Source organism: Pristiophorus japonicus, chromosome 16, assembly GCF_044704955.1.
Source record: "Pristiophorus japonicus isolate sPriJap1 chromosome 16, sPriJap1.hap1, whole genome shotgun sequence".
In the NCBI taxonomy this organism is placed as follows: domain Eukaryota; kingdom Metazoa; phylum Chordata; class Chondrichthyes; family Pristiophoridae; genus Pristiophorus; species Pristiophorus japonicus.
Genome location: NC_091992.1, coordinates 128106050 through 128133174, shown reverse-complemented (window position 1 = coordinate 128133174; position 27125 = coordinate 128106050). Strand labels below are relative to the sequence as shown.

The 27125-nt window shown below is 43.6% G+C and overlaps 1 protein-coding gene across 3 annotated transcripts in view; it reads right to left on the bottom strand.

The window, feature by feature from the left end:
• Nucleotides 1-27125, bottom strand: part of LOC139226819 (Fc receptor-like protein 5) — a 56990-nt gene that overhangs the window by 6788 nt on the left and 23077 nt on the right. Inside the window, exons 1-4 of one of the 3 annotated variants that reach the window (XM_070857858.1) lie at nt 23458-23691; nt 22863-22895; nt 7310-7618; nt 1140-1430 (exon numbers count right to left, since the gene is read on the bottom strand). In XM_070857858.1, the coding sequence (XP_070713959.1) occupies nt 1140-1430; nt 7310-7618; nt 22863-22895; nt 23458-23494 (670 nt within the window). In that variant the 5' untranslated portion in view covers nt 23495-23691. Of the gene's footprint in view, nt 1-1139; nt 1431-5579; nt 7619-22862; nt 22896-23457; nt 23692-27125 lie in introns of those variants that run through there. The other 2 variants (XM_070857857.1, XM_070857856.1) reach the window with 2 other exon arrangements.

Here is a 27125-nt window from a genome sequence, read left to right as displayed (position 1 = left end):
TTCCCAGCCTCATTATAATATTTAAATGGCCAACCCACCTCCTGGGAGCAGGTTGGCTGCCCACCACCTGTCCCACCTTGTTAAACCCCGAAAAAGTGGGCGGGTTGGGCTCGGATTTGAGATTTAAAATTTTTTTTTACATATCGCCTGACTCCAACCCAGCCATTTTTGGGGTTAAAATTACCCCGTGAAGTCCAGTGCTCAGAAGTATGCCTGTTCTTTGTTTGGATTTTTTGTGTTTGAGAAAATGCTTTAAGGTTTGGTTGCTATAGAACGCAAGAGTTCCTGCAGAGTTCTTACTGAATAAACACCTTCTTAAACAGACTGCTTTTGATACATCCTTAAAGGTATAGCATGGTCTGTAGACAAATTCTGGAATTCATTCCCTAAACCTCCCCGCCCCTCCATCTCTCTCTCCTTAAAACCTACCTCTATGACCAAGTTTATGAGGCTCGGTGTCAAATTTTGTTTGATAACACTCCTGTGACATTTTGTGACATTTTTACTACATGAAAGGCACTATATAAATGCAGTTGTTGTGGTGGTGGTGGAAGGATATCTCCTACATGGTCTTCTCCCTTGGTACAGGGATATCCTGCATGCATCTCATTTTTTTTTCACCCTGCTCCCGTTCTGCCACGATCAGAAGTACATGTATGGGAATATCCAAAGGGAACCCCATGGCAAGAAGGATGGAAAAAATACATTTCCCTGCCTGAAACTGCAGCACAGCGGGAAAAATAAACGTTTTAAATTGCACCAGTCAGAGCTGTGATATCAGAGAAAGTCCTTGGGCAGTCATTGCCTGTGAAGTCAACCGCTTCATAGCTTGGCAGGTCATGCAACAATTCACGCCTATGTTGTACAGGCTTGAGTTAAACCAGGTGCAATGTGGCTGAAACAATGGCAGAATTTCTGACAGATCAGTTTACACTTCATTATTCTGTCGTTTGCTCCTGCCTCTTTAGCGGCAGAACTCTGGCCTATTTGAATCGCACTTCAAATCCCCACACTCCTCTACTATTTTTATACCAAAACGATTGAGGAATTTTTAAAGCAGAATTTTAAAATGGAGGCTCTGAGCTTCATAGATTCTTCAACTATATGTACGTATTTAAGTATTTAGAAAGCTGACTTACCTTGCACGCTGAGTTTTACTATTTCACTGTAGTTTGAGATACTGTCCTTGCTGTTGCCGTGGACTTTACAGCAATAGTCTTTCACTGTATTTTCTGCCACTTTCAATGTGTGTGTTGCAAAACTTTTATTGGTGTCTTTTGTGTCAGCTAAGCGCAGATATCGTCCACTGTATTTATAGAATATGAATGTAAGAGGAGGAATTTCTCCAGATATTTCACAGCGCAGCTCAGTTGAATTTCCCACAGTCACCACCATTGGATGTATGCTGAGTACAGGCCTCTGTAATTTTCCTAAAGTGGAATACAAAAAGGAAATTAAGCAACGTTTGTGGCTTTTAAAAATCTGTTGTCTTTTTACAGCTTTAGAAAATAGGAAAGAAAAAGCTGTTCAGTCCAATTCTCATCTTTGTGTTTTTTGGCAGACTCCCAGCAGGATCCCCAGATCCCCGGCTGCTCCGTGGAACCTCCTTGTGAGAGGGGCAGGTGCTTGCTGCAGGCATTATGTGCCAGAAAAGGGCAGCGTACGTATTTTTGTGCTCAAAATTAAAATTTCGAGTGGGAAAGGAGTGATTCAGTCACCCAACAATTGATTCATTCTTTCAGGGGTGAAGGAAGTTTACACTATAAAGAGCCTTCCAAGGTGTCAGCCTTGGCAAAAATCCCTTTTCCATCCACCGGTTCCGGAAAATGGACCGGAACCTGGCGCTGCACAGATTCCAACCCATTTAGACCGGACCTTTGAATTCTGGTCTGGGAGTCTGTGGGCGGATCTTCACGTTAAGGAGATGTGTAGGGCAGGACGTCCTGAACTACGCTCTTGAATTGCCTCAGGTGGAACTCGTGCCACTAAGACCTAGCATGAGTCAATTGAGGCCTTTAGACGGCCCCAGCCTTTACTAGAATAAGCTACTCAATCCTGGAAGTGATCATTTACCTTCTGAAGCGTCGAGTGGCTCCAATGGGAGCTGAAGATTTTAATATTTATATATATATTTTTTTTAATTAAAAAAATTCCTTCAGCAGTTTAGAACTTCAGGCTTAGAAGGGTAGATTGGGATGGGCTGAGGCAGAGACCACTGATGTGCCCTCGCAGGCCCCAGCAATTTGCCCGAATTTGGACTGAGGTCTCCAGGCACGCAGGGGTTTCACTCCATGCCAGCAAAGTGAGGGTCGCAGGAATTTTTGGGCCTGTATGGCCGCACTTATTCCATCTGTGGCCACCAAAGCATTGTGGTATTGGTGACTACCATCACGGCAGGGAGGAATGATCAAAATTGTGAAGTACTTAATTTCCTCAGAGCTGCTGCTCCTCACCGCTGTAACTTCACGGAAGTGCAGTGGAAACCCTGATTAAGCACAAACAGGATTTCCGCCATGCTTCAAGCAAAGTTACGGTGGCAGAGTGACAGGTCCAATTAAATTCCTGGGAAAACCTCACTGGGCTTAGTGCTACCAGATTAATCCAGGCACTGAAAATGAGACTTGAGAATTTCTATAGTCTGCTCTATGACACTTCTTGTAGTGGCATGGACCTCATTTTATCTATTGCCCTCCCCCGCCCCACCTTCCCATTACCTGCAGAAACCTTACTGGAGGCATATGCCATGACTGCAGGACATAGTCCTTATGACCGTGAACCAGCCTGATGTTCTGAATCGTGAAGGGTGGTATGGTGGATTGTCACATGATGAAAGCATCATAGCAGCTTCCTGGGTATCTTGCAATGATGTGCAGGATTGGCATCATACACTAGCTGTACATTAATAGAATGGCAACTTTGCCTGTTCAAAAAAATGAGGGGGTTGTCATTTGGGGTTTTGAATCTTAAACATTTACGGCACAGAAGGAGGCCATTCGGCTGATTGTGTCTAAAAGAGCTATCCAGACTAATCCCACTTTCCAGCTCTTGGTCCATAGCCTTGTAGGTTACAACACATTACGGCACATGTACTCCATCAGTTGCTCCATGCACCAATGGGAACCCTGTCAGTTTCTCTTTGTCTGCTTCCATTGAGAAGTATATGAATTGCACAGCAAAATGAGATGGAAGCCATGCCCGCTGGCTTATCACCCCAATCTCAGACCTCTCAAGATTCCTAATGCGATTTGGCTCCTCCTGTGTTGTGCCTGCCAATCCCATAGTGAATTCATTAAAACATAGGGTAAAAGGGACAATAGTGCTGCATCCTCACATTTCCTGGTTTTACACTTGCAATGGACTTGGGATAAGTTAGAATGAGAAATATAAGGCATAGCTGCTACTAGGGTCAGCTGAGGCAGGCAGTGAGGAGTTTGTGAGCCTGAAGAATGTGGAGGGTTTGCATCGCAATTACTGCAGCTGGAAATAACTTCTGAGAAATTTGTTGACATTCCACCTACACAGCTTTGTGCTGGCTTCTCACTTCTGTGAGTCTAAAACCACCGGCAAATCTTGGTCCCTTGCTGCTCAGGAGCAGGTTTGGCATTCCCTATAAGCATACCAATGTATGACATTATAATGGAGGAGGAGCAGCAGCAGTGGACAGAGGAAAGGATAACATAATAATAACCACAGATACACACTGAGGTACAGTTATCCAGAGATAGAAATTTACAGCGCAGATGGAGGCCATTTCGGCCCATCATGTCCGCGGCAGCCGACAAAGAGCCGCGCGGCCCTCGGTCAGCATCCCTGAAGGTTACATATAAACCTATGAACCATGGCGGACAGGTAAAGAGCATCCGGCCCAACCAGGCCGCCCCACAGAACTGCGATACCCCATATATTGCAACATTTTACACTCCACCCCACCCAGAGACATGCGATCTCCTGGGAGACACAAAAAACTAGATAAAAACCCAGGCCAATTGGGGAAAAAATCTGGGAAAATTCCTCTCCAACCCATCCAGGTGATCGAAACTAGTCCAGGAGACCACTCTGACTGTATTTGATTCCCTGCAGTACTTGCCATCGTATCTGTGCCAGCCAACAAGAGGTTATCCAGTCTAATCCCACTTGCCAGCTCTAGGTCCGTAACCCTGCAGGTTACAACACTTCAAGTGCCCATCCAAGCACCTTTTATATGTGGTGAGGGTTTCTGCCTCTACCACCTTTCCAGGCAGTGAGTTCCAGACCCTCACAACCCTCTGTGTGAAGAAGCTTCCCCTCAAATCCCCTCTAAACCTTCCATCAACCACTTTAAACCTATGCCCCCTCATAATTGACCCCTCCACCAAGGGAAATAGGCCCTTGCTAGCCACTATATCCAGGCCCCTCAAAATGTTATATACCTCAATGAGGTCTTCCTTCAGCCTCCTCTGTTCCAAGGAGAACAAATCCAGCCTATCCAATCTATCCTCATAGCTATTATACAATTTAAGCATAACCTCCTTGCTCTTGTATTCTATGCCTCAGCCAATAAAGGCAAGCATTCCGTATGCCTTCTTAACCACCTTATCCACCTGGCCTGCTACTATCAGGGATCTGTGGACAAGCACTCAAAGGTCCCTTTGTTCATCTACACTTCTAAGTGGCCTACCATTTAATGTGTATATCCTTTTCTTATTAGCTCTCCCCAAGTGCATTACTTCAGTAATAGATTGATATCCTCCTGCAGTTCATGACTTTCCTCTTCATTAACAACCACACAGCCAATTTTAGTGTCATCTGCAAACTTCTTAATCAACATCCTATTTTCAAATTTAGATCATTGATGTATACCACAAAAAACAAGGGACCCAGTACTGAGCCCTGCGAAACTCCACAGGAAACATCCCTCCAGTCACAAAAACATCCATCAACCATTACCCTTTGCTTCCTACCTCTAAGCCAATTTTGGATCCAACTTGCTACTTTGCCCTGGATCCCATGGGCTTTTACCTTCATGACCAGTCTGCTATGTGGGACCTTATCAAAAGCTTTTCTAAAGTCCATATACACTACATCATACGCACTGCCCTCAACGACCCTTCTGGTTACCTCCTCGAAAAATTCAATCAGGTTAGTCAAACACGATCTTCCCTTAACAAATCCGTGCTGACTGTCCATAATTAATCCTAGCCTTTCTAAATGTAGATTTATTCTGTCCTTCAGGATTTTTTCCAATAATTTTCCAACCACTGAGGTTAGGCTGACAGGCCTGTAATTATTCGGCCTATCCCTTTCTCCTTTCCTAAACAAAGGTACCACATTAGCAGTCCTCCAGTTCCCTGGCATCATGCCTGAATCCAAAGAGGACTGGAAAATGATGGTCAAGGCCTTTGCTATTTCCTCTTTTGCTTCGCTCAACAGCCTGGGATGCATTTCAGGTCTGGGGACTTATCCACTTTCAAAACTGCTAAACCCCTTAATACCTCATCTCTCACGATGTTTATTTCATCCAGAATTTCACACATGTTTGAAGACCAGGCCCTCAAATCTATCACCAAGCTCATGGTCTACAGGGCTGTAGTAATACCCGCCCTCCTGTATGGATCCGAGGCATGGATGATGTATAGAAGGCACCTCAAGTCGCTGGAGATATATCATCAACGATGTCTCCGCAAGATCCTGCAAATCCCCTGGGAGGACAGGCGCACCAACATCAGTGTCCTCGACCAGGCTAATATCCCCAGTATTGAAGCACTGACCACATTCGATCAGCGTCGCTGGGCAGGCCACATAGTTCGCATGCCAGATATGAGACTCCCTAAGCAAATGCTTTATGTGGAGTTCCTTCGTGATAAACGAGCCAAAGGAGGACAGCGGAAACGTTATAAGGACACCCTCAAAGCCTCCCTGGTAAAGTGTGACATCACCACTGACACCTGGGAGACCTTGGCCAAATGCCGCCTGAGGTGGAGAAAGTGCATCCGGGAGGGCGTTGAGCTCTTCGCGTCTCAACGCAAAAAACGTGAAGAGGCCAAGCGCAGGCAGCGGAAGGAGCGTGCGGCAAACCAGCCTCACCGACCCCTTCCCTCGACGAATGTCTGTCCCACCTGTGACAGGCTCTGTGGCTCTCGTATCGGATTGTTCAGCCATCAAAGAATTCACTTTGGGAGTGGAAAAAGTCTTCCTCGATTCCGAGGGACTGCCTATGATGATAATAGGCTCTATCCTTTCTTTAGTTATCCTCTTGCTCTTAATATATTTATAGAACATTTTTGGGTTTTCCTTGATTTTGCTTGCTGAGAATTTTTCATGCTCTCTCTTTGCATTCCTAACATCCTTTTTAATTTCACCTCTGAACTTTCTATATTCCTCCAGAGATTCTACAGTATTTAGCTGTTGGTATATGATATAAGCTTCTCTTTTTTCTTTATCCTCCCCTGTAAGTACCTAGACATCCAGGGTGCTCTTGAATTGTTATTCCCACCCTTTTTCTTTCAGGGCACATGTTTGGCCTGAGCCCTCCGGATCTCCTCCTTGAATGCCTTCCAGTGTTCCCACACTGATTTACCTTCAAGTAGCTGTATCTAGTCCACTGTGGCCAAATCACTTCTCAACTTAGCAAAGCTAACTTTTCCCCAATTTGGGACTTTTATTCCTGGTCTATCCTTGTTCTTATCCATAACTACCTTGAATCTGACTGAATTATGGTCACTGACACCCAAGTGCTCTCCCATTGATACCCCTTCCACCTGCCCAGCTTCATTCCCCAAAACTAAATTCAGAACCGCCCCCTCCCGTGTTGGACTTGTTACATACTGACTAAAAAAGTTCTCTTGAATGCATTTTAGGAATTCCGCACCCTCTATACCCTTCACGCTATATTTGTCCCAATCAATATTAGGATAGTTGAAATCCCCTACTATTACTGCCATATGGTTTTTGGACTTCACAGAAAGTTGCCTACATATTTGCTCTTCTATCTCCCTCCCACTGTTTGGGGGTCTATATAAGCCCAGCAGTGTGAGCATCCCTTTTTTATTTTTCAGTTCGACCCATATGGCCTCATTTGATGATCCCTCTAACATATCAATCCTCGTCAAAGCTGTAATAGTTTCTTTAATCGATACCGTGACCCCCCTTTTTTTACCCCCTCTCTGTCCTGTCTAAAAATCCTTTAACCAGGAATATCGAGCTGACAAACCTGCCCCTCTTTCAGCCATAGCTCTGTAATGGCTATAATGGTGGGAACACTTTGGTTAGAATCATGTTACTAGTCCCATATCTCATGTTGTGCTGCTAAATGTTTCATATTTTACAATACCTGTAACTGTTATATATGTTGTTTCACTTTTTTCCCTTGTACTTCCTGCTACCACTACACAATAATAGTATCCGGAATGTGATGCTCGAGCAGGTTGTATAGTATACTGGGATTCTTGCTTAGTAGACGTGACATTTTTCAACAGGAAACCTTTGTTTGATCCTTTATAAAATATGTACAAAATCTGAGATGGTAGGCCAAGAGGTATCACGATATTTGCTGAACAAGTCAGGGTAATGGTGTTTCCCTCTTGAACATTTTCTGCATCTGCAGAATCAGAGATTATTTGTACATTACTTATAGTCGCAACTGTAAGAGAAGAACAGAAACAGAAATTAGCTTCTTCTTGTAGAATATTTTTTTCACTGTGTAGTACCTGCACAGAAACCAAAGTTGGGATACAGTATTAGTGTTTATTTCTAGTTATGTATTTTAGAGAAATTCTGAGCAGAGGACTGGGACATTGCTGCAATAACCAAACCATATGTTAAAAATATAAATATTCAATAACATTAACATTAAACTTTAAATCATTAACTACTGTACTGAGGTATCTGTAGTCTTACTAACTGGAAATGTCATAGTTTATTTAGAAATTTATGTCTTTATGGCATCAAGACATAAAGGTGAATCTTTCTTCTAGATGGCAAATATTTATTTAAAATCTCTTGTTTTCTGAGGTAAGAATGCAGTACTTGAGCCAAGAATCCGAAACACAACACAATACAGCTTTTATTCCCAACACAAACAAGGATGAATTCTAATACCGATTTCTAATAGATGAGATTAGTGCATCACATGATTAATGTGTCACCAAGAATATTGCAGATTCAAATACAGTTAATGGCCAGATTTAATGTAAACTCACAATTAACCATTGTCTGTGGGAGAAACTACACTGCCCACTGAGAAGAAGTATCAAGTACTGCAATCAGCAGGAGATACTCATGATTTTCCTACTCCCTCTCACACAGGTTCTGTAGGCGTAAGGGCATATGGTGACAGACGCAAATTACTTTCTGTATCGGCCTTTGAAAAACCCGTCCTCCAATTGTTTGGTTGCTAGGAAGGATGAGTCACTGCAAGCGTTGCCAACCCTCCAGAATTGCCCGGGAGTCTCCTGGAATGGGGCGTGCATCACCCATGAGCTGCCGCTAGCTTTAAATTCCCTGCCGCAGCAGTGCTTTCCCTTTTGCTTTCATGGCATCACCACCCACCACTGCAGAGAAGCCCCCAGCTCGCTGATGTCACCCCTGCTGCCTGGGGAGGTGGTGGAGAGGGTGACTGGGCAATGGCGTGGGTGATGGGGATTTTACTGCAGAGCCAGGAGCAGCAGCAATGTGGTGAGTGGGGGCGGCACCGAGAGAGCAGCAGTCAGTAAAGGAGTAAGTGAAACCTGGGGACTTTACTCAGGATAAACAGTGAAAGATTGTTTCCACCGGTGGGCCAATGGGGAACAAGGGAACGGAGATCGGGGATTCTCACTGGAAGAACCAGGGAAGAAGATGCACACCTTCCATTCTTCCCTAGCAGGAATTCCATTTCCTCCACCTCCATAACAGCCCAATGGAGTGCTCATGATGAGCAGTCTGGTTGGAGCAGATATTGGCAGCTGGTGGGAGAAATAATACGGTGCCTAGAGTGTGTGCAAAAGGAGTCCAGTATTTTAAACAGCCACCAGCAAACAGAAGAAAAAACCCTATAGCAGAATCAATAATGCAGAAAAAGCACTATGCCAAGTGAAATAAAAATAAAACCCTTTTTCTTATGAACAACTTGGAATCAAGAAACGCCTGTTTTAAAAGCAGCAAATTGCACACAAAGCATTGAGGGAACAGCAATTGTTGTGGGAAACATTTAAATCAATTAGAATAAATAATCTGGTATGTGCTTGCTTGCTGTGCAGTTTCAAAACAATCAAAAAACCCCGTGGGTCACCAAACCAAGAGTCTGGTATCGCTGGCACTTGCTCCTACCTCCTCATTCCACACTGCTCGCCTGTTGCCCGAGATGGGGCGCTCCCCAAGCACAGCATCGGGTAACCAGCCATTAACATTGCACTATACCGAGAATTTCCTAAACTTCTTTTTGGGATAATAAATTAGCACCATTTGAGATGAAGATTGTCCACCCACAAAAATTGCACCAACAAAGACATGTGTCAATGGGATATTTATCAAGCATGGTTCCTAAATCATAGAAGGTTGGCAGGGGGATGGGAACCTGGAAATAGATTCAGTAGGGAAGGGAGTAAAGCTGGAATTAGAAAGCAAAAACAAATAAAGTGAGTTTGAAGGAGAGAGGAAACAAGCAGGAAAAAAGGGTAAAGAAACAAATTTAAAGGCACTTTGTCTAAATGCACTTGTAGCATTTGTAACAAAATAGATGAGTTGACGGCACAAATAGATACAAATGGGTGCGATCTGATAGCTATCACAGAGACGTGGTTGCAAGGTGACCAGGACTGGGAATTAAATATTCAGGGGTATTTGACAATCCGGAAGGACAGATAGAAAGGAAAAGGAGGTGGAGGAGCTCTATTGATAAAGGATGGGATCACTGCAATAGTGAGAAACGATATTGGCTCAAATGATCAGGATGTTGAAACAGTTTGGGTGGAGATAAGGAATAATAAGGGGAAAAAGTCATTGGTGGGCGTAATCTATAGTCCCCCTAATAGTAGCAACTCTGTTGGTCGGAGTATAAACCAGGAAATAGTGGGGGCTTGTAAAAAGGGAATAGCAATAACCATGGGTGATTTTAACCTCCATATTGATCAGACAAATTAAATTGGTCGGGGTAGCCTTGAGGACGAGTTCATAGAGTGTATAAGGGACGGGTTCCTTGAGGCTATCTTGGATCTGGTCCTGTGTAATGGGACTAATAAACAATCACCTAGTAAAGGATTCCCTTGGAATGAGTGATCATAACATGGTTGAATTTCAAATTCAGATGGAGGGTGAGAAAGTTGGATCTCAAACCAGCGTACTAAGCTTAAATAAAGGAGACTATGAAGGTATGAGGGCAGGGTTGGTTAAAGTGGACTGAGAAAATAGATTAAAGTGTAGGACGGTTGATGAACAGTGGCGTACATTTAAGGAGATATTTCACAACTCTCAAGAAAAATATATTCCAGTGAGGAGAAAAGGGTGTAAAAGAAAAGATAGCCATCTGTGGCGAACTAAAGAAATAATGGACGGTATCCAATTAAAAACAAGGGCATACAAAGTGGCCAAAACTAGTGAGAGGACAGAAGATTTGGAAGCTTTTAAAAGCCAGCAAAGAATGACCAAAAAAATGATTAAGAAAGGGAAGATAGACTATGAAAGTAAACTAGCACGAAATATAAAAACAGATAGCATGAGTTTCTATAGGTATATAAAGAGTGGCTAAAGTAAATGTTGGTCCCTTAGAGGATGAGACCAGGGAATTAGTAATGGGGAACATGGAGATGGCAGAAACTCTGAACACATATTTTGTATCAATCTTTACATAAGAACATAAGAAATAGGAGCAGGAATAGGCCAAACAGCCCCTAGAGCCTGCTCCGCCGTTCAATAAGATCATGGCTGATCTGATCATGGACTCAGCTCCACTTCTCTGCCCACTCCCCATAACCCTTTATTGTTTAAGAAACTGTCTATTTCTGTCTTAAATTTATTCAATGCCCCAGCTCCTTCCACTGCCTGCGCTTGGCTTCTGCATGCTCTCGGCGATGAGACTCGAGGTGCTCTGCGGGCTATGGGGAGGCGGGGAGGAACTTAACACAATCACAATCACTAAGGAGGTGGTACTCAGTAAGATAATGGGACTAAAGTCGAATAAATCACCTGGACCTGATGGTTTGCATCCTATGATCTTAAGAGAAGTAGCGGCAGGGATAGAGGATGCATTGGTTGTAATTTACCAAAATTCCCTGGATTCTGGGGAGGTCCCAGCAGGTTGGAAAACTGCAAATGTAACGCCCCTTTTTAAAAAAGGAGGCAGACAAAAAGCAGGAATCTATAGACCAGTTAACCTAACATCTGGGAAAATGTTGGAGTCCATTATTAAAGAAGCAGCAGCAGGACAGTTGGAAAAGCATAGTGCAGTCAGGCAGAGTCAGCATGGATTTATGAAGGAGAAGTCATCTTTGACAAATTTGCTGGAACTCTTTGAGGATGTAATGAACAGGGTGGATAGAAACATAGAAAATAGGTGCAGGAGTAGGCCATTCGGCCCTTCGAGCCTGCACCACCATTCAATAAGATCATGGCTGATCATTCACCTCAGTACCCCTTTCCTGCTTTCTCTCCATACCCCTTGATTCCTTTAGCCGTAAGGGCCATATCTAACTCCCTCTTGAATATATCCAGTGAACAACTCACGGCAGTAGGGAATTCCACAGGTTAACAACTCTCTGAGTGAAGAAGTTTCTCCTCATCGCAGTCCTAAATGGCTTACCCCTTATCCTTAGACTGTGTCCTCTGGTTCTGGACTTTCCCAACATCGGGAACATTCTTCCTGCATCTAACCTGTCCAGTCCCATCAGAATTTTATGTTTCTATGAGATCCCCTCTCATCCTTCTAAACTCCAATGAATACAGGCCCAGTCGATCCAGTCTCTCCTCTTATGTCAGTCCTGCCATCCCGGGAATCAGTCTGGTGAACCTTCGCTGCACTCCCTCAATAGTAAGAACGTCCTTCCTCACATTAGGAGAACAAAACCGAACACAATATTCCAGGTGAGGCCTCACCAAGACCTTGTACAACTGCAGTAAGACCTCCCTGCTCCTATACTCAAATCCCCTAGCTATGAAGGCCAACATACCATTTGCCTTCTTCACCACTGCTGTACCTGCATGCCAACTTTCAATGACTGATGTACCATGACACCCAGGTCTCGTTGCACCTCCCCTTTTCCTAATCTGTCGCCATTCAGATAATATTCTGCCTTCCTGTTTTTGCCACCAAAGTGGATAATCTCACATTTATCCACATTATACTGCATCTGCCATGCAGCTGCCCACTCACCTAACCTGCCCAAGTCACCTGCAGCCTCTTAGCGTTCTCCTCACAGCTCACACCTCCACCCAGCTTAGTGTCATCTGCAAACTTGGAGATATTAGACTCAATTCCTTCATCTAAATCATTAATGTATATTGTAAATAGCTGGGGTCCCAGCACTGAGCCCTGCAGCACCCCACTAGTCACTGCCTGCCATTCTGAAAAGGACCCATTTATCCCGACTCTGCTTCCTGTCTGCCAACGAGTTCTCTATCCATGTCAGTACATTACCCCAATACCATGTGCTTTAATTTTGCACACCAATCTCTTGTGTGGGACCTTGTCAAAAGCCGTTCGAAAGTCCATATACACCACATCCACTGGTTCTCCCTTGTCCACTCTACTAGTTACATCCTCAAAAAATTCCAGAAGATTTGTCAAGCTGACTTGGACCGATCCTGTCACTGCTTTCCAAATGCGCTGCTATTTCATCGTTAATAATTGATTCCGACATTTTCCCCACTACTGATGTCGGGCTAACCGGTCGATAATTACCCGTTTTTTCTCTCCCTCCCTTTTAAAAAAAAGGTGTTACATTAGCTACCCTCCAGTCCATAGGAACTGATCTAGAGTCGATAGACTGTTGGAAAATGATCACCAATGTATCCACTATTTCTAGGGCCACTTCCTTAAGTACTTTGGGATGCAAATTATCAGGCCCTGGGGATTTATCGGGCTTCAATCCCATCAATTTCCCTAACACAATTTCCCGCCTAATAAGGATTTCCTTCAGTTCCTCCTTCCCACTAGATCCTCGGTCCCTAAGTATTTCCGGAAGGTTATTCGGGTCTTCCTTCGTGAAGACAGAACCAAAGTATTTGTTCAACTGGTCTGCCATTTCTTTGTTCCGCATTATAAATTCACCTAAATCTGACTGCGAGGGGCCTACGTTTGTCTTCACTAATCTTTTTCTCTTCACATATCTATAGAAGCTTTTGCAGTCAGTTTTTATGTTCCTGGCAACTTCCTCTCATGCTCTATTTTCCCTCTCCTAATTAAATCCTTTGTCCTCCTCTGCTGAATTCTAAATTTCTCCCAGTCCTCAGGCTTGCTGCTTTTTCTGGCCAATTTATATGTCTCTTCCTTGGATTTAACACTATCCTTAATTTCCCTTCTTAGCTACGGTTGAGCCACCTTCCCCGTTTTATTTTTTACTCCAGACAGGTATTGTTGAAGTTCATCCATGTGATCTTCAAATGTTTGCCATTGCCTATCCACCATCAACCCTTTAAGTATCATTTGCCAGTCTATTCTAGCCAATTCACGTCTCATACCATCGAAGTTAACTCTCCTTAAGTTTAGGATCCTAGTCTCTGAATTAACTGTGTCCCTCTCCATCTTAATAAAGAATTCTACCATATTATGGTCACTCTTCTCCAAGGCACCTTGCACAACAAGATTGCTAATTAGTCCTTTCTCATTACACATCACCCAGTCTAAGATGGCCAGCCCTCTAGTTGGTTCCTCGACATATTGGTCTAGAAAACCATCCCTAATACACTCCAGGAAATCCTCCTCCACTGTATTGCTACCAGTTTGGTTAGCCCAATCTATATGTAGATTAAAGTCTCCCATGATAACTGCTGTACCTTTATTGCACGTGTTGTAGAGAGTAGAAAGATATATATAGACTTAGGCATTAGCACCTGCTGGATATTTAAAACTCACATAAGCTTAAATGGACACACACATAAAATGGCTGCCCAGGCATGATGGGAAACCAGGTAGTCAAGCTGTGAACTGTTGAACGTTCACTGACCGAGCAATAACCCTGTGAGGCCCACTGTAGGAATGCCTGGGAAGACAGAGATAAGAAGGAAACCATCTCCTGTGAGCAAGGTCATAAACCAATTAATTCCCCAGGAAGAAAGATAAGAGGGAAGCCATTTGCTGTAAACAAGGCTATAAACCAATTATTTCTCCCAGATGAAAGAACTAGGGAGAGAACCTATAAAGTCATCGATCAGCCCAAGCTGACAATAACCGAACATATGGTTCCCTGGATACTAGGAGAATTCTATTGGGTTAAAAGAACCTATATGTAATCTATAATCGTTGTGATTGGCTTGTGTCCAGCCGTGATGGGCTGTGTAACTGTAGTAAACTGTTTTGTAACTGTTGTGAAACATATAAAGGTACATGTAAACCTTTGTTCTGTGAAGAGAAACCTGGATACGGTCCTGAGTTTTTCCTTCCCGCTGAGCGTAATAAAAGCTGCTTCAGCATTGGAACCGACTCTGAGTGTTGAGTGATTCTTCTAAGAAAACACTAACGCTAACAATGGCGTAGTCGACGGGATTTCCCGGAGTCGCTGGACGCCCTTGGAAAAAACCCGGGTGAGTATAAAAAACAATTTTTAAGTATAAAGGGTGCGGAAGGTGGAAGCTGGTTGATCGACATGAGGAGACGGTCTAATATCTCAAACGCCTAGCCTGAGCCTGAATTAAGAGGACTTTTGTCCCACGTGATGGCCAGGAACCAAGTAGGCGTAGGGAACACACTTAGACCGTGGGATCGTGATACCGAGAGACATCTTCCGGACCCAGTAGTGTAATTTGAAATACCCCGGGGTAGAACCAAGCGGTGTACAGCGGCTAACGGAATCCAAACCTGTGAACAGGGTCGGACCAACGGGCTGAGCGGTGGTAGGTAGTCGTTAAGGATACGTAGAGCACTGCGGGAATTGCTTAAACGCGTTTTTAAGAATTGTATAAGTTTGTGTAACAGCAGAACTTGTGACCTGACAGTAGCCAAGAGACAGTTTACTACAAGTCGCGCTAGAAAGAAAGTGGACCTCTGAGAGTAGATTCCTAACGGTACTAGCCCTACCCAGGAATGGCCATGAAAACAAGTAAACTCGAGTGGGGACCAGAAGGGTCGCTTACCCGCCACCTGGCGGAAAAACAAAAGAAGCTAATTGAAAAAATGATTAAAGCAGGGTGGAATCCTCAGGAATTAGTTATGTGAGGAATTATTTAGATAAAACTACGAATTCCCTGAAAGGTCATGGATCCAAAAATAGAGACGGCCAAAACAAGAAGAGAGACTGTTGTAAATGTCTGATCGTTGAGTGAGAAGTGTCTGTGTGATTTTTTTATGTTTTCATGTTCCGAAAGCCTGGTTGGAAGAGGAATGCAAGTGTCTGTTTATTTTAGAAACAGAGTGAAAGTCTTTTTTTAAACCCTTTGTAATGTTGTCCTGTATGTGGGAAGTTTTAAGACATTTAAGTTAGAAACGCAGGTGTGGATTTATTCGGATGATAAGTTACGGAGCTAGGAAAATAAACAAATAAAGAATAGGTTTGTTGAGCAAAATATTTATTTGACATGCTCACTTACTTGCCGAAAGAAAACATGCAATGATTGATTGGGTTGAAAGACATAAATTTAGTCTCGGAATGAGATAAAGAATGCTTTAAAAAAAAAGAGCTTCTAAAAAAAAAAAGTTTTAAATAAAGATTGAAATTACAAAGTTTGAATTGGGATTTTGAGATATTCAGAGAAGGCACAGGAAATACTGAGGTGGATTTAAAAAAAAAAAGAAAAAGATTAAATTAAATCTGATCAGGTCAAACTCCTGGGCAAGTGGCGAGCTATCTGCGAAGGTGTAAAAGGAACTTTTGGAAAATGTTAAAAAACAGCAAGCTTTAGTAACGACTTTGAAACTGGAGCATGATTTTAAATTAACAACTTTATGGAGTTACGAACCCTCCGTGTAAAATACAAAACCTAATTTGAAGAAAGAAAAAAAAAAGATGTAACGGACTAAATGGAAAAAGACATAACTTACTAAATACTAGTTGATGTTTGCTGTGAAAAAGATATTGGTTTAATTAGAAGAGAAAAAAAAAATAATAAGTAAAAAACACTCTACATGGATTCGAATTTTCAAAAGTTTCAATGCAGTTTGAAAAGATTTCCAAAATGGACAGTGTTTATCAAAAAAGTCCCGAACAGTCTAAACAAGCAGGAGGGTTTTGAAGATAACGAGGAGAAAGAGAGAAATAAAAAAAAACAGAATTGAATTTCAGTAAACAAAATTGCTATTGTATGTGTGGTCTTGTTTTAAAACAATAAAAAAAAAAAAAAATTTCTTTGGCAAGTACTTGAATTAGAAGTTAAGAAAACATTGGAGTTTACTCTAATGATTTATGCTGTTTTTAACGGATTCCTAATTTCGAAGCCAGTTTTGAAGGCACAAAGACTTTTTTTCAGATGATTACGTGAAGTCACGTAATGACATCAGGTCTTCTTACAAACCTGGAAAGGAGTTAACCCTTTCCATTGACAGCCGTTTTATACTGAACATTATTAATTTGGATTTCTTAATAGGAAAAAAAAGACTCACCTAACAGAGGAAACAAAAATAAAAACAGAACTAGCTTATGTAATAATACTTGCCTGATACAATAAAGAAATAGATATTCAATAAAACAAATTGAAGAGTTAAAAGCTAAGATAAACAGGCTGGAAGAGATAACGGGACTAGACGGATAGTGCAGTGCGCAGCCATAGCACCGTCACCTCTGGCAATAGAGCCAATGTACCCCACGGTGGGTAGGTGTAGTCCACAAACCCAACCTAACGGTAAAGCAGACAGCGATGTTTGGAGGAATAGCTTTGGCCTTGGTCATAGGAGTTTGGGTAATATTTAAGTGGGTAAAGACACGGGCGCACGCCCTACAGATTCAGCTCGAAATGGTTCGATTATAACCTTGTGCTTCTGATTTTGCAGGGTGACAGGGACACTCGTAGAGCAAAAAAACTTAACCCCTGGTGACGACCAGGCCGTCTGTTTAAAATTACAGATAATACTTACCGGAATGGGAATACGAACGGCGCTACTCGTAATATGGATAGCCCTGCGACATGCACGTACCCTGGGCAACACCGACGGACAGCAGAGCACGCTGGAAATAAACAACTACATGAACTATGGAGTCTTGTTTAATTTAACGGACGGAATGTGCATTCCAGCAGCCAAGGACTGGAGCAAGGACAGGACTTATTTTAATGCATGGTTACAAGTGAATCCTAATAAGAATCCTAATAAGAATAAGAGTATGTGTACAGTGCTCCACGGGTATAAGGAGCAGATGCATTAAACGGAGGGATGTCAAAGGGCCTGATGAATGTACTTTCGGCATAATTTGTGCGCCTCCGGGACAATCCCAGCAATCAGTCATCCGCAAGAAGGGAATGGGGCTGTGTGGGTATTACGAGGAGGTGGGGGCGGCTGCAATATCATTGTATGTATGTTTCTCACCCCCTCCGACACCGCGCCCCATAAGAATCACTACATTGCCCGAGGAACTGCCTTGCCCCATAACTACGAAGGGACCAGAGAATGGGATTGTAATGTACAGCGAGGGGGAACTGTTGTATGATAATGTTAGACATGAAATTGTGCCTGTTCTGATCAATATTTCAGGCATCCAGATGCCGGAATACTGTACAGAACAGTCAAGGAAGATGTACAATGTATTAAGTAAAGTTGTAATGCAGCAGGCTGCCGATGCAATGGGTGCCAGTAGGTTCCGGGGACAGGGGTTAGCCCCCAGGATGAAGAGGGAAATAGTTAATGATGTTGCTACCGTTTTCAATACAGAGACCTCCGTAGTGAACTCGATAGACATACAAGAATTAAATGAGAGGGTGGAACAGCTTAGAGGGGTGATGAAGGGGTTATTGGAGAGGGTGGAGCAAAACCAGGAAGACCAAGCCAACCTAGGAAAGGAGGGTGCCAAAATCCAGCTGGATGGCATCTCAGTTCTGGAAGCTCACGCCAGAACCATCAATCACCTCATTGATAGAGAACAGGAAGATTTAGCTCAGTTGGCTAACCAAAGGGGGACACTGGATAATTGTACTCTGAAGGGACTGACCAGAGTATACCCAGCAATTCCAGATTGCCAGATGGGTAGGACTACCGGGATAGGGACAGTCCTGATGATCCCTATAGTCACGCCGGACTCAGGGCCGTTCCCCCTATACCAACGAGAGAATATCGGAGTAATACGGGAAAATGTCTCCATACGCTACTACCTAACCACCACCTCTGCCGTTCGTCGAAACAACATACTTACTGGGATTTCCCTAGCAGATTGCAAGCAAAAGGGGGAAATCACAGTATGCCCTCACCCGGTGGGCCGAGGTGAACTAGACGAGTGCGGGTTTAACCGAACCAACGGGTGTGTACTAGAAATAGTGCCCGCACACATGCACTTCGCGAGGGCAGGCTACGGAGGGAGGGGAAGATACTGCGTCTCTACCACAGAGCGTTCATACCAGTATAATGACCTGCAGTGCCCTATACCGCAGCCAAACTTTTGCTTTACACCACTACGACCTGTCGCGATCGGGCAAGCGCATATCACCCAGGTTAGGCGCCGGAAGTCCGAAGTTATCGAGGTAACCAATCAGCTCCATGATCATTTACAGGATTATGACGAGCCAGAGCAGGTCCCTATCCCACATCTAACCGAGGTATTACGGGAGTTAAGGCTCAGAGTGGGGCAATCTGTAAAAATCTATCACCAGCTACAAACTAAAATCAAAGAACTGGAAGAAGATACCGAGGTAGACTTACAAAGTCAGAGTTGGTGGAGAAAGGTCTGGGACTGGGGAATAAATGTGAACATCCACCCATGGATCCGAATTATTTCACACACACTGGTCGGTATACAATTAATCTTAGCAATAACCTGGGGCGTGATGGCCTGCCAGGTATGCAGGCGCCACAAATGGCGGAAACGGACTAATCACCGTTCCCTGGATATTAAACAAGCCTGTTTGATAAGGGGACGGGAGGAGCTAGCCTTTGTTAATTTGATTTAAGCAACCGGAACTCCTGAAACCGCGTGACTGGCCAGCACGTTGAGGCAAGGAATACCGGGCCGTGCACAAATATCAGATAAAGGCAGTATTTTGGTTAAAAGGGGACTAGGACTAGTCCCTTTACCGAAAGGGGGAATTGTTGTAGAGAGTAGAAAGATATATATAGACTTAGGCATTAGGCACCTGCTGGATATTTAAAACTCACATAAGCTTAAATGGACACACACATAAAATGGCTGCCCAGGCATGATGGGAAACCAGGTAGTCAAGCTGTGAACTGTTGAACGTTCACTGACCGAGCAATAACCCTGTGAGGCCCACTGTAGGAATGCCTGGGAAGACAGAGATAAGAAGGAAACCATCTCCTGTGAGCAAGGTCATAAACCAATTAATTCCCCAGGAAGAAAGATAAGAGGGAAGCCATTTGCTGTAAACAAGGCTATAAACCAATTATTTCTCCCAGATGAAAGAACTAGGGAGAGAACCTATAAAGTCATCGATCAGCCCAAGCTGACAATAACCGAACATATGGTTCCCTGGATACTAGGAGAATTCTATTGGGTTAAAAGAACCTATATGTAATCTATAATCGTTGTGATTGGCTTGTGTCCAGCCGTGATGGGCTGTGTAACTGTAGTAAACTGTTTTGTAACTGTTGTGAAACATATAAAGGTACATGTAAACCTTTGTTCTGTGAAGAGAAACCTGGATACGGTCCTGAGTTTTTCCTTCCCGCTGAGCGTAATAAAAGCTGCTTCAGCATTGGAACCGACCCTGAGTGTTGAGTGATTCTTCTAAGAAAACACTAACGCTAACACACGCATCCCTAATTTCTTGTTTGATACTGTCCCCAACCTCACTACTACTGTTTGGTGGTCTGTACACAACTCCCAGTAGTGTTTTCTGCCCTTTGGTATTCCGCAGCTCCACACATACAGATTCCACATCATCCAAGCTAATGTCCCTCCTTACTATTGCGTTAATTTCCTCTTTAACCATCAACGCTATCCCACCTCCTTTTCCTTTCTGTCTATCCTTCCTAAATGTTGAATACCCCTGGATGTTGAATTCCCAGCCTTGGTCACCCTGGAGCCATGTCTCCGTGATGCCAGGGTAAAGAGCAACCAGTGGATGTAATGTATTTGGACTTCCAGAGGGCATTTGACAAGGTGCCACATAAAAGGTTACTGCACAAGATAAAAGTTCACGGGGTTGGGGGTAATATATTAGCATGGATAGAGGATTGGCTAACCAACAGAAAACAGAGAGTCGGGGTAAATGGTTCATTCTCAGGTTGGCAATCAGTAACTAGTGAGGTGCCACAGGGATCAGCGCTGGGACCCCAACTATTTACAATCTATATTAACGACTTGGAGTGTAACGTAGCCAAGTTTGCTGATGCTACAAAGATGGGAGGAAAAGCAATGTGTGAGGAGGACCCAAAAAATCTGCAAAAGGGCATAGACAGGCTAAGTGGGCAAAAATTTGGCAGATGAAGTATAATGTTGGAAAGTGTGAGGTCATGCACTTTGGCAGAAAAAAATCAAGTAGCAAGTTATTATTTAAATGGAGAAAAATTGCAAAGTACTGCAGTACAACGGGACCTGGGGGTACTTGTGCATGAAACACAAGAGGTTAGTATGTAGGTATAGCAAGTGATCAGGAAGGCCAATGGAATCTTGGCCTTTATTGCAAAGGGGATGGAGAATAAAAGCAGGGAAGTCTTGCTACAGTTATACAGGGTATTGGCGAGGCCGCACCTGGAATACTGCGTACAGTTTTGGTTTCCATATTTACGAAAGGATCTACTTGCTTTGGAGGAAGTTCAGAGAAGGTTCACTAGGTTGATTCTGGAGATGAAGGGGTTGACTTATGAGGAAAGGTTGAGGAGGTTGGGCCTCTACTCATTGGAATTCAGAAGAATGAGAGGTGATCTTAGCAAAACGTATAAGATTATGAGGGGGCTTGACAAGGTGGATGCAGGGAGGATGTTTCCACTGATGGGGGAGACTGGAACTAGCGGGCATGATCTTAGAATAAGGGGCCGCCCATTTAAAACTGAGATGAGGAGGAATTTCTTCTCTCAGAGGGTTGTAAATCTGTGGAATTTGCTGCCTCAGAGAGCTGTGGAAGCTGGGTCATTGAATAAATTTAGGACAGAGATTGACAGTTTCTTAACCAATAAGGGGATAGGGGTTATGGGGAGTGGGCAGGGAAGTGGAGCTGAGTCCATGATCAGATCAGCCATGATCGTATTAAATGGTGGAGCAGGCTTGAGGGGCCGTATGGCCTGCTCCTGCTCCTATTTCTTATGTTCTTATGTTTAGTGGCAGAGAATTCAAGTTCTAACCAACCTCTGTGTAAAGAAATTGTTTCCTTAATTCTTTTTGTGACAGAGCTTTGTTTGCATTTTTATGGTCTTATTATGTGTCAGCTGTGGCTCAGTGGATAGCACACTTGCTTCTGAGCCAGAAGGTTGTGGGTTCAAGTCTCACTCCAGGGACTTGAGCGCATAAATATGGGCTGACACTCCAGTGTAGTGCTGAGGGAATGCTGTCTTTTGGATGAGATGTTAAACCGAGGCCCCGTCTGCTCTCTCAGGTGGACGTAAAAGATCCCATGGTACTATTTCGAAGAAGAGCAGGGGAGTTATCCCCGGTGTCCTGGCCAATATTTATCCCTCAACCAACATCACAAAAACAGATTATCTGGTCATTATCACATTGCTGTGTGTGGGAGCTTGCTGTGCGTAAGTTGGCTGCCGCGTTTCCCACATTACAACAGCGACTACACTCAAAAAGTACTTCATTGGCTGTAAAGCACTTTGGGTGGTCGTGAAAGGTGCTATACAAATCCATATATTAACCTGCGTCGCTACTTTTAATGATCTGTTTATCTGTACCCCCAGATCTCTCTGTTCCATTACTCCATTTAGACACTTATTTTCCACCTGTGGCCTCCTTATTCTTCCTACCAAAATGTCCCACCTCACACTTAACTATGCTAAAGTTCATTTGCCAATTACGCAACAACATGTATTTATATAGTGCCTTTAATGTAGTAAAACATCTCAAGATGCTGCGCAGGAGTGTTATCAAACAAACTTTGACACCAAGCCACATAAGGAGATATTAGGGCAGATGACCAAAGGTTTGGTCAAAGGGGTAGGTTTTAAGGAGTGCCTTAAAGGAATGAAGAGAGGTGGAGAGGTTTAGGGAGGGAATTACAGAACTTAGGCCCTCGACAGCTGAAGGCACGGCCGCCAATAGTGAAGCGATTAAAACTGGGATGTGCAAGAGGCCACAATTGGTGGAGCACAGATTCTGCTAGTTTATTAATGTCATCCAGTATTTTGACGCAGTCCCCCAATTTGCTGTCATCTGTAAATTTTGAAATTGTATGGTCCAGACCATAGTTAAATTCTCAAAGAGTTGCTGTGCTTTTCTGCGTAGCTTTGCCACATCCCCTGTGTATGTCTTATTGTATCGTCATCATTTAAAACACGTCCAAAATATTTGGGAAGAATGCATTTTCCCTTTCTTTAATTTACAGAAACCATATAATGCTTTCTATTGCTCAGTATTTATCACATGCTTTTTACATTATTTTCCAGTACAATCTTATAGTAAGAGCTCAGAATATTTAAGGATTAACGTTAAATACCTCCTTACCTTGCCAAGACTCCATTGTCTTAATAACGTGAACTGAAACAATGAAAACACAATGAGTTTAGATATTGGAACTTCAAATTTTCACAGTGTATTAAACACAGACTACAGTGATTAATCTGAAAGGATATATTGTAAGTTTTAAATCACTTTATAGTAGACTGTCTGTTATTATCACAAACATCCCAGATCAGAGTTAAATTAGTTGCTGTGCTTTGTTGCGTAGCTTTGCCACAGCCCCTGTGTATTTCTTATTGTATTGTCATCATTTAAAACACATCCAAATTATTTGGGAACAATCCATTTCTCTTTCTTTAATTCATTGCCACTCTGCCAACCAAGTTTTATTTTTATCGCGATGCTTCCTGCTTGTGCAGAACCCTGCAATTATGGTGAAATGCAGAACTTTCTTTAAAAAAAAGGTTAACTCCATAATCCTACATCCCAAGCTAACCATATTGATGTCATGCTTTCTGTGTCTGATTCTAATGCTGACCATTTATGTTGATGCTAATAAAAACCATTTTTAAAATTAGTTGTTAAAAAAAAAAATATATATATATATATATATATATATATACACATATACTGTACTTACATAGAACAATCCAAAGAGAGAAGATTGTTTGCAACATATTTGTTGAACTGGGATGATCAGAAACAAAGTTGTTTTCTCTGTAGTAACAGTTAGTGGGAGATATGTGGGCAAGTACTTCTGGCAATCTAGATCAGGAAATGTTTATTTTTGTCCTTCCGTCATAGGACTGACTGGTGAGACAGATACCACAATGTAGATTCGTAATCTTGTATGCTGCAAGTTAAAAATACAAGCTCTCCAATAAAATAGAGAGACAGACAAACGGTGGGTGGATGTGTTTGAGGTAATTTACGATGGGGCGTTTAGATATAGTTCTGGGTTTTTTTGAAAAATAAGAAATTGGCATGTGTTTCTTGTTGCGTATGCAATAACTCAATAGGCTTAGTACCATGAACACAGTCAGGTGCGACTTGACTCTACTTTATTAGCTCTCAAAGTGAGGATTAAACATGGAGGCTTTCTTTATAATACAAGGGCTTCACGTGTGTGTCTGTGGCCCAATGACCTCTGACGGTCGCTCCACCTGGTGGCAGGTAAACCCAGGCATACATACATTACATCATTCCCCCCCATGATCTTGGTATCAGTCCGATTTACAAATTGAGACGGACCGGGGCTTTCCGCTCCCTAGTTGATCGTCTCAGTTCAATTCCAGATCTGGGTGAGCTCTCCGAGTCATTGATGTCTTGAGGCTGGGTAGCCGATCTAATGGGAGTGGCAGTGTCCATGTCGGGGATTGAAGGTCCAGATTCATTGACAACAGCAGGGTCTTCTGATGGCTGAACATGAATCGGTTGGTCATTGATGGTGTCTTCTTCAAGCTGTTCCGGTTTGTCTGTGTGCCGCAATTTCATCTGATCAATGTGCCTCCTGCATGTTTGCTCATTAGTGAGCCTGACAATAAGCACCCTGTTACCCTCCTTGGCTGTAACAGTGCCAGTGACCCACTTGGGGCCTTGACCATAATTTAGCACATACACAGGATTATTAATAAAGATGTCGCGTGACACGGCAGTGCAATCATGATACCACTGCTGATGTTGACGTCCGTTTTCGACGTGATCGTTAAGATCAGGGTGGACAAGCAAGAGCCTAGTCTTGAGACCTCTCTTCATCAACAGTTCAGCAGGGGGGACCTCGGTAAGCATGTGAGGTCTCGTCCTGTAACTAAGCAGTATGCGTGACAAGCAAGTCTGCAAAGAACCGTGAGTTACGCGTTTCAGGCTCTGCTTGATGGTTTGGACGGCCTGCTCCGCTTGACCATTGGACGTGGGTTTGAATGGTGCTGACCTTACGTGCTTGATACCATTGATGTCAGGCAGACCATGAGTGGCGAACATGGCACGAAGGCTCTCAGTGGTGGCTGTGAATGTGCTGGATGACATGATTACACATTCTATGCATTTGGAATACGCATCCACCATCACCAAAAACATTTTGCCCAGGAAAGGACCCGCATAGTCGATGTGGATCCTCGACCATGGTTTGGATGGCCACGACCACCGACTTAGCGGAGATTCCACTGGTGCATTGCTTAACTGCATGCAAGTGTTGCACTGATGCACACATGACTCCAAATCAGAGTCAATGCCAGGCCACCAAACATGGGACCTGGCAATGGCCTTCATCATCACAATACTGGGATGGGTACTGTGTAAATCCCGTACACATCTCTCCCTGCCTTTCTTGGGCATAACAACATGATTATCCCATAGCAAACAATCAGATTGAATGGATAATTTGTCTTTGCGACGGTTGTAAGGTTTGGTCTCATCACAGACTTCCCTGGGAATGGCCAACCAATCACCACTAAGGACACAACATTTTACAACCGATAAGATCGGATCCTGGCTGGTCCAGGTCCTAACTTGTTAAACAGTGACAGGCGACCCTTCACTCTCAAAGGCATCCATGACTAACTGGTCTGCGGGCTGTGGCATTTCCACCTCCGGCGTGGGCAATGGTAAATGGCTCAATGCATCAGCACAATTCTCGGTGCCAGGTCTATGGCAAATACATAATGATAGGCACATAATGTCAGCACCCATCTCTGGATGCGGGACGATGCATTGGTATTTGATACCACGATGCTCTGAAAACAAAGATATGAGCGGCTTGTGATCGGTTTCAAGCTCGAAACGAAGCCCAAACAGATACTGGTGTATATTTTTAAACCCATATACGCAGGCTAAAGCTTCTTTCTCCACCATGCCGTAGGCTCTTTCTGCTTTAGATATGCTTCTCGACGCATACGCAACGGGTTGTAGTTTACCCGACTCATTGGATTGTTGGAGCCCACAACCAACCCCATGTGATGAAGCATCACAGGCCAATACTAAACGCTTGCACGGGTCATAATGTACCAGCAATTTGTTGGAACAAAGCAGATTTCTAGCCTTCTCGATGGCCCTGTCTTGAAATACACCCCAAACCCAGTTGTCGCTTTTTCTGAGCAGCTTGTGCAATGGCTCTAATAATGTGCTCAATTTAGGTCAGAAATTACCAAATTAGTTGAGAAGACCAAGGAACGAACGCAGCACATTCTGGGATCTGGGTGCATTTTTGATGGCCTCTGTTTTCGAGTCTGTAGGCCTGATGCCGTCTGCAGCAAACTTCCTTCCCAGGAATTCGATTTCCAGTGCCATAAAGATGCACTTTGAACGTTTCAGCCTGAGCCCTACTTTGTCCAGATGACGTAGAACCTCTTCCAGGTTGTGCAGGTGTTCGGCAGTATCACGACCTGTGACCAGAATGTCTTCTTGGAACACCACGGTTCTAGGGACGGACTTCAGTAAACCCTCTATGTTTCTCTGAAATATGGCTGCAGCCGAGCGAATTTCGAAAGGACACCTGTTGTAAATGAACAGCCCTTTATGGGTATTGATGCACGTAAGTTTCTTCGACACTTCGACAAACTCCTGTGTCATATATATAGGCTGACGTCAAATCCAATTTGGTGAACGACTTTCCCCCGGCTAGCGGTGCAAACAGGTCATTAGCCTTTGGTAATAGGTACTGATCCTGTTTCGAAACTCGGTTGATCGTAACCTTGTAGTTTCCACAAATCCTGACAGTGCCATCGCTCTTCAGCACAGGAGCAATGGGACTAGCCCATTCGTTAAATTCGACCGGTGAAATGACCCCTTCATGTTGGAGTCTGTCCAGTTCGATTTCGACCTTCTCCCTCATCATGTACGGGACCGCCCGGGCTTTGTGATGGACGGGTCTTGCATCTGAGTCCAGGTGGATCTGCACCTTGGCTCCCGTGAAGTTGCCGATGCCCGGTTCAAACAGCGAGGGAAATTTGCTCAGCACTTGAGCACACGAAGCGTCATCCACCAATGACAAAGCTTTAATATCGTTACAGTTCCACTTTATTTTTTTGAGCCAACTGCTGCCCAACAGCGTTGGACCATTGCCTGGAATGATCCACAGCAATAGATCATGAACCGCCCCATCGTACGACACCGTGACTGCTGCACTGCCAATCACTGGTATGAGCTCTTTGGTGTAGGTACGCAATTTTGCATTTACTGGACTCAGCTTGGGTTTCACGGCCTTGGTGTCCCACAGCTTTTCGAAAGTCCTCTGGCTCATAATTGACTGACTCGCACCTGTGTCTAATTCCATAGATACCGGCACGCCGTACAATTTTACTTTAATCATTA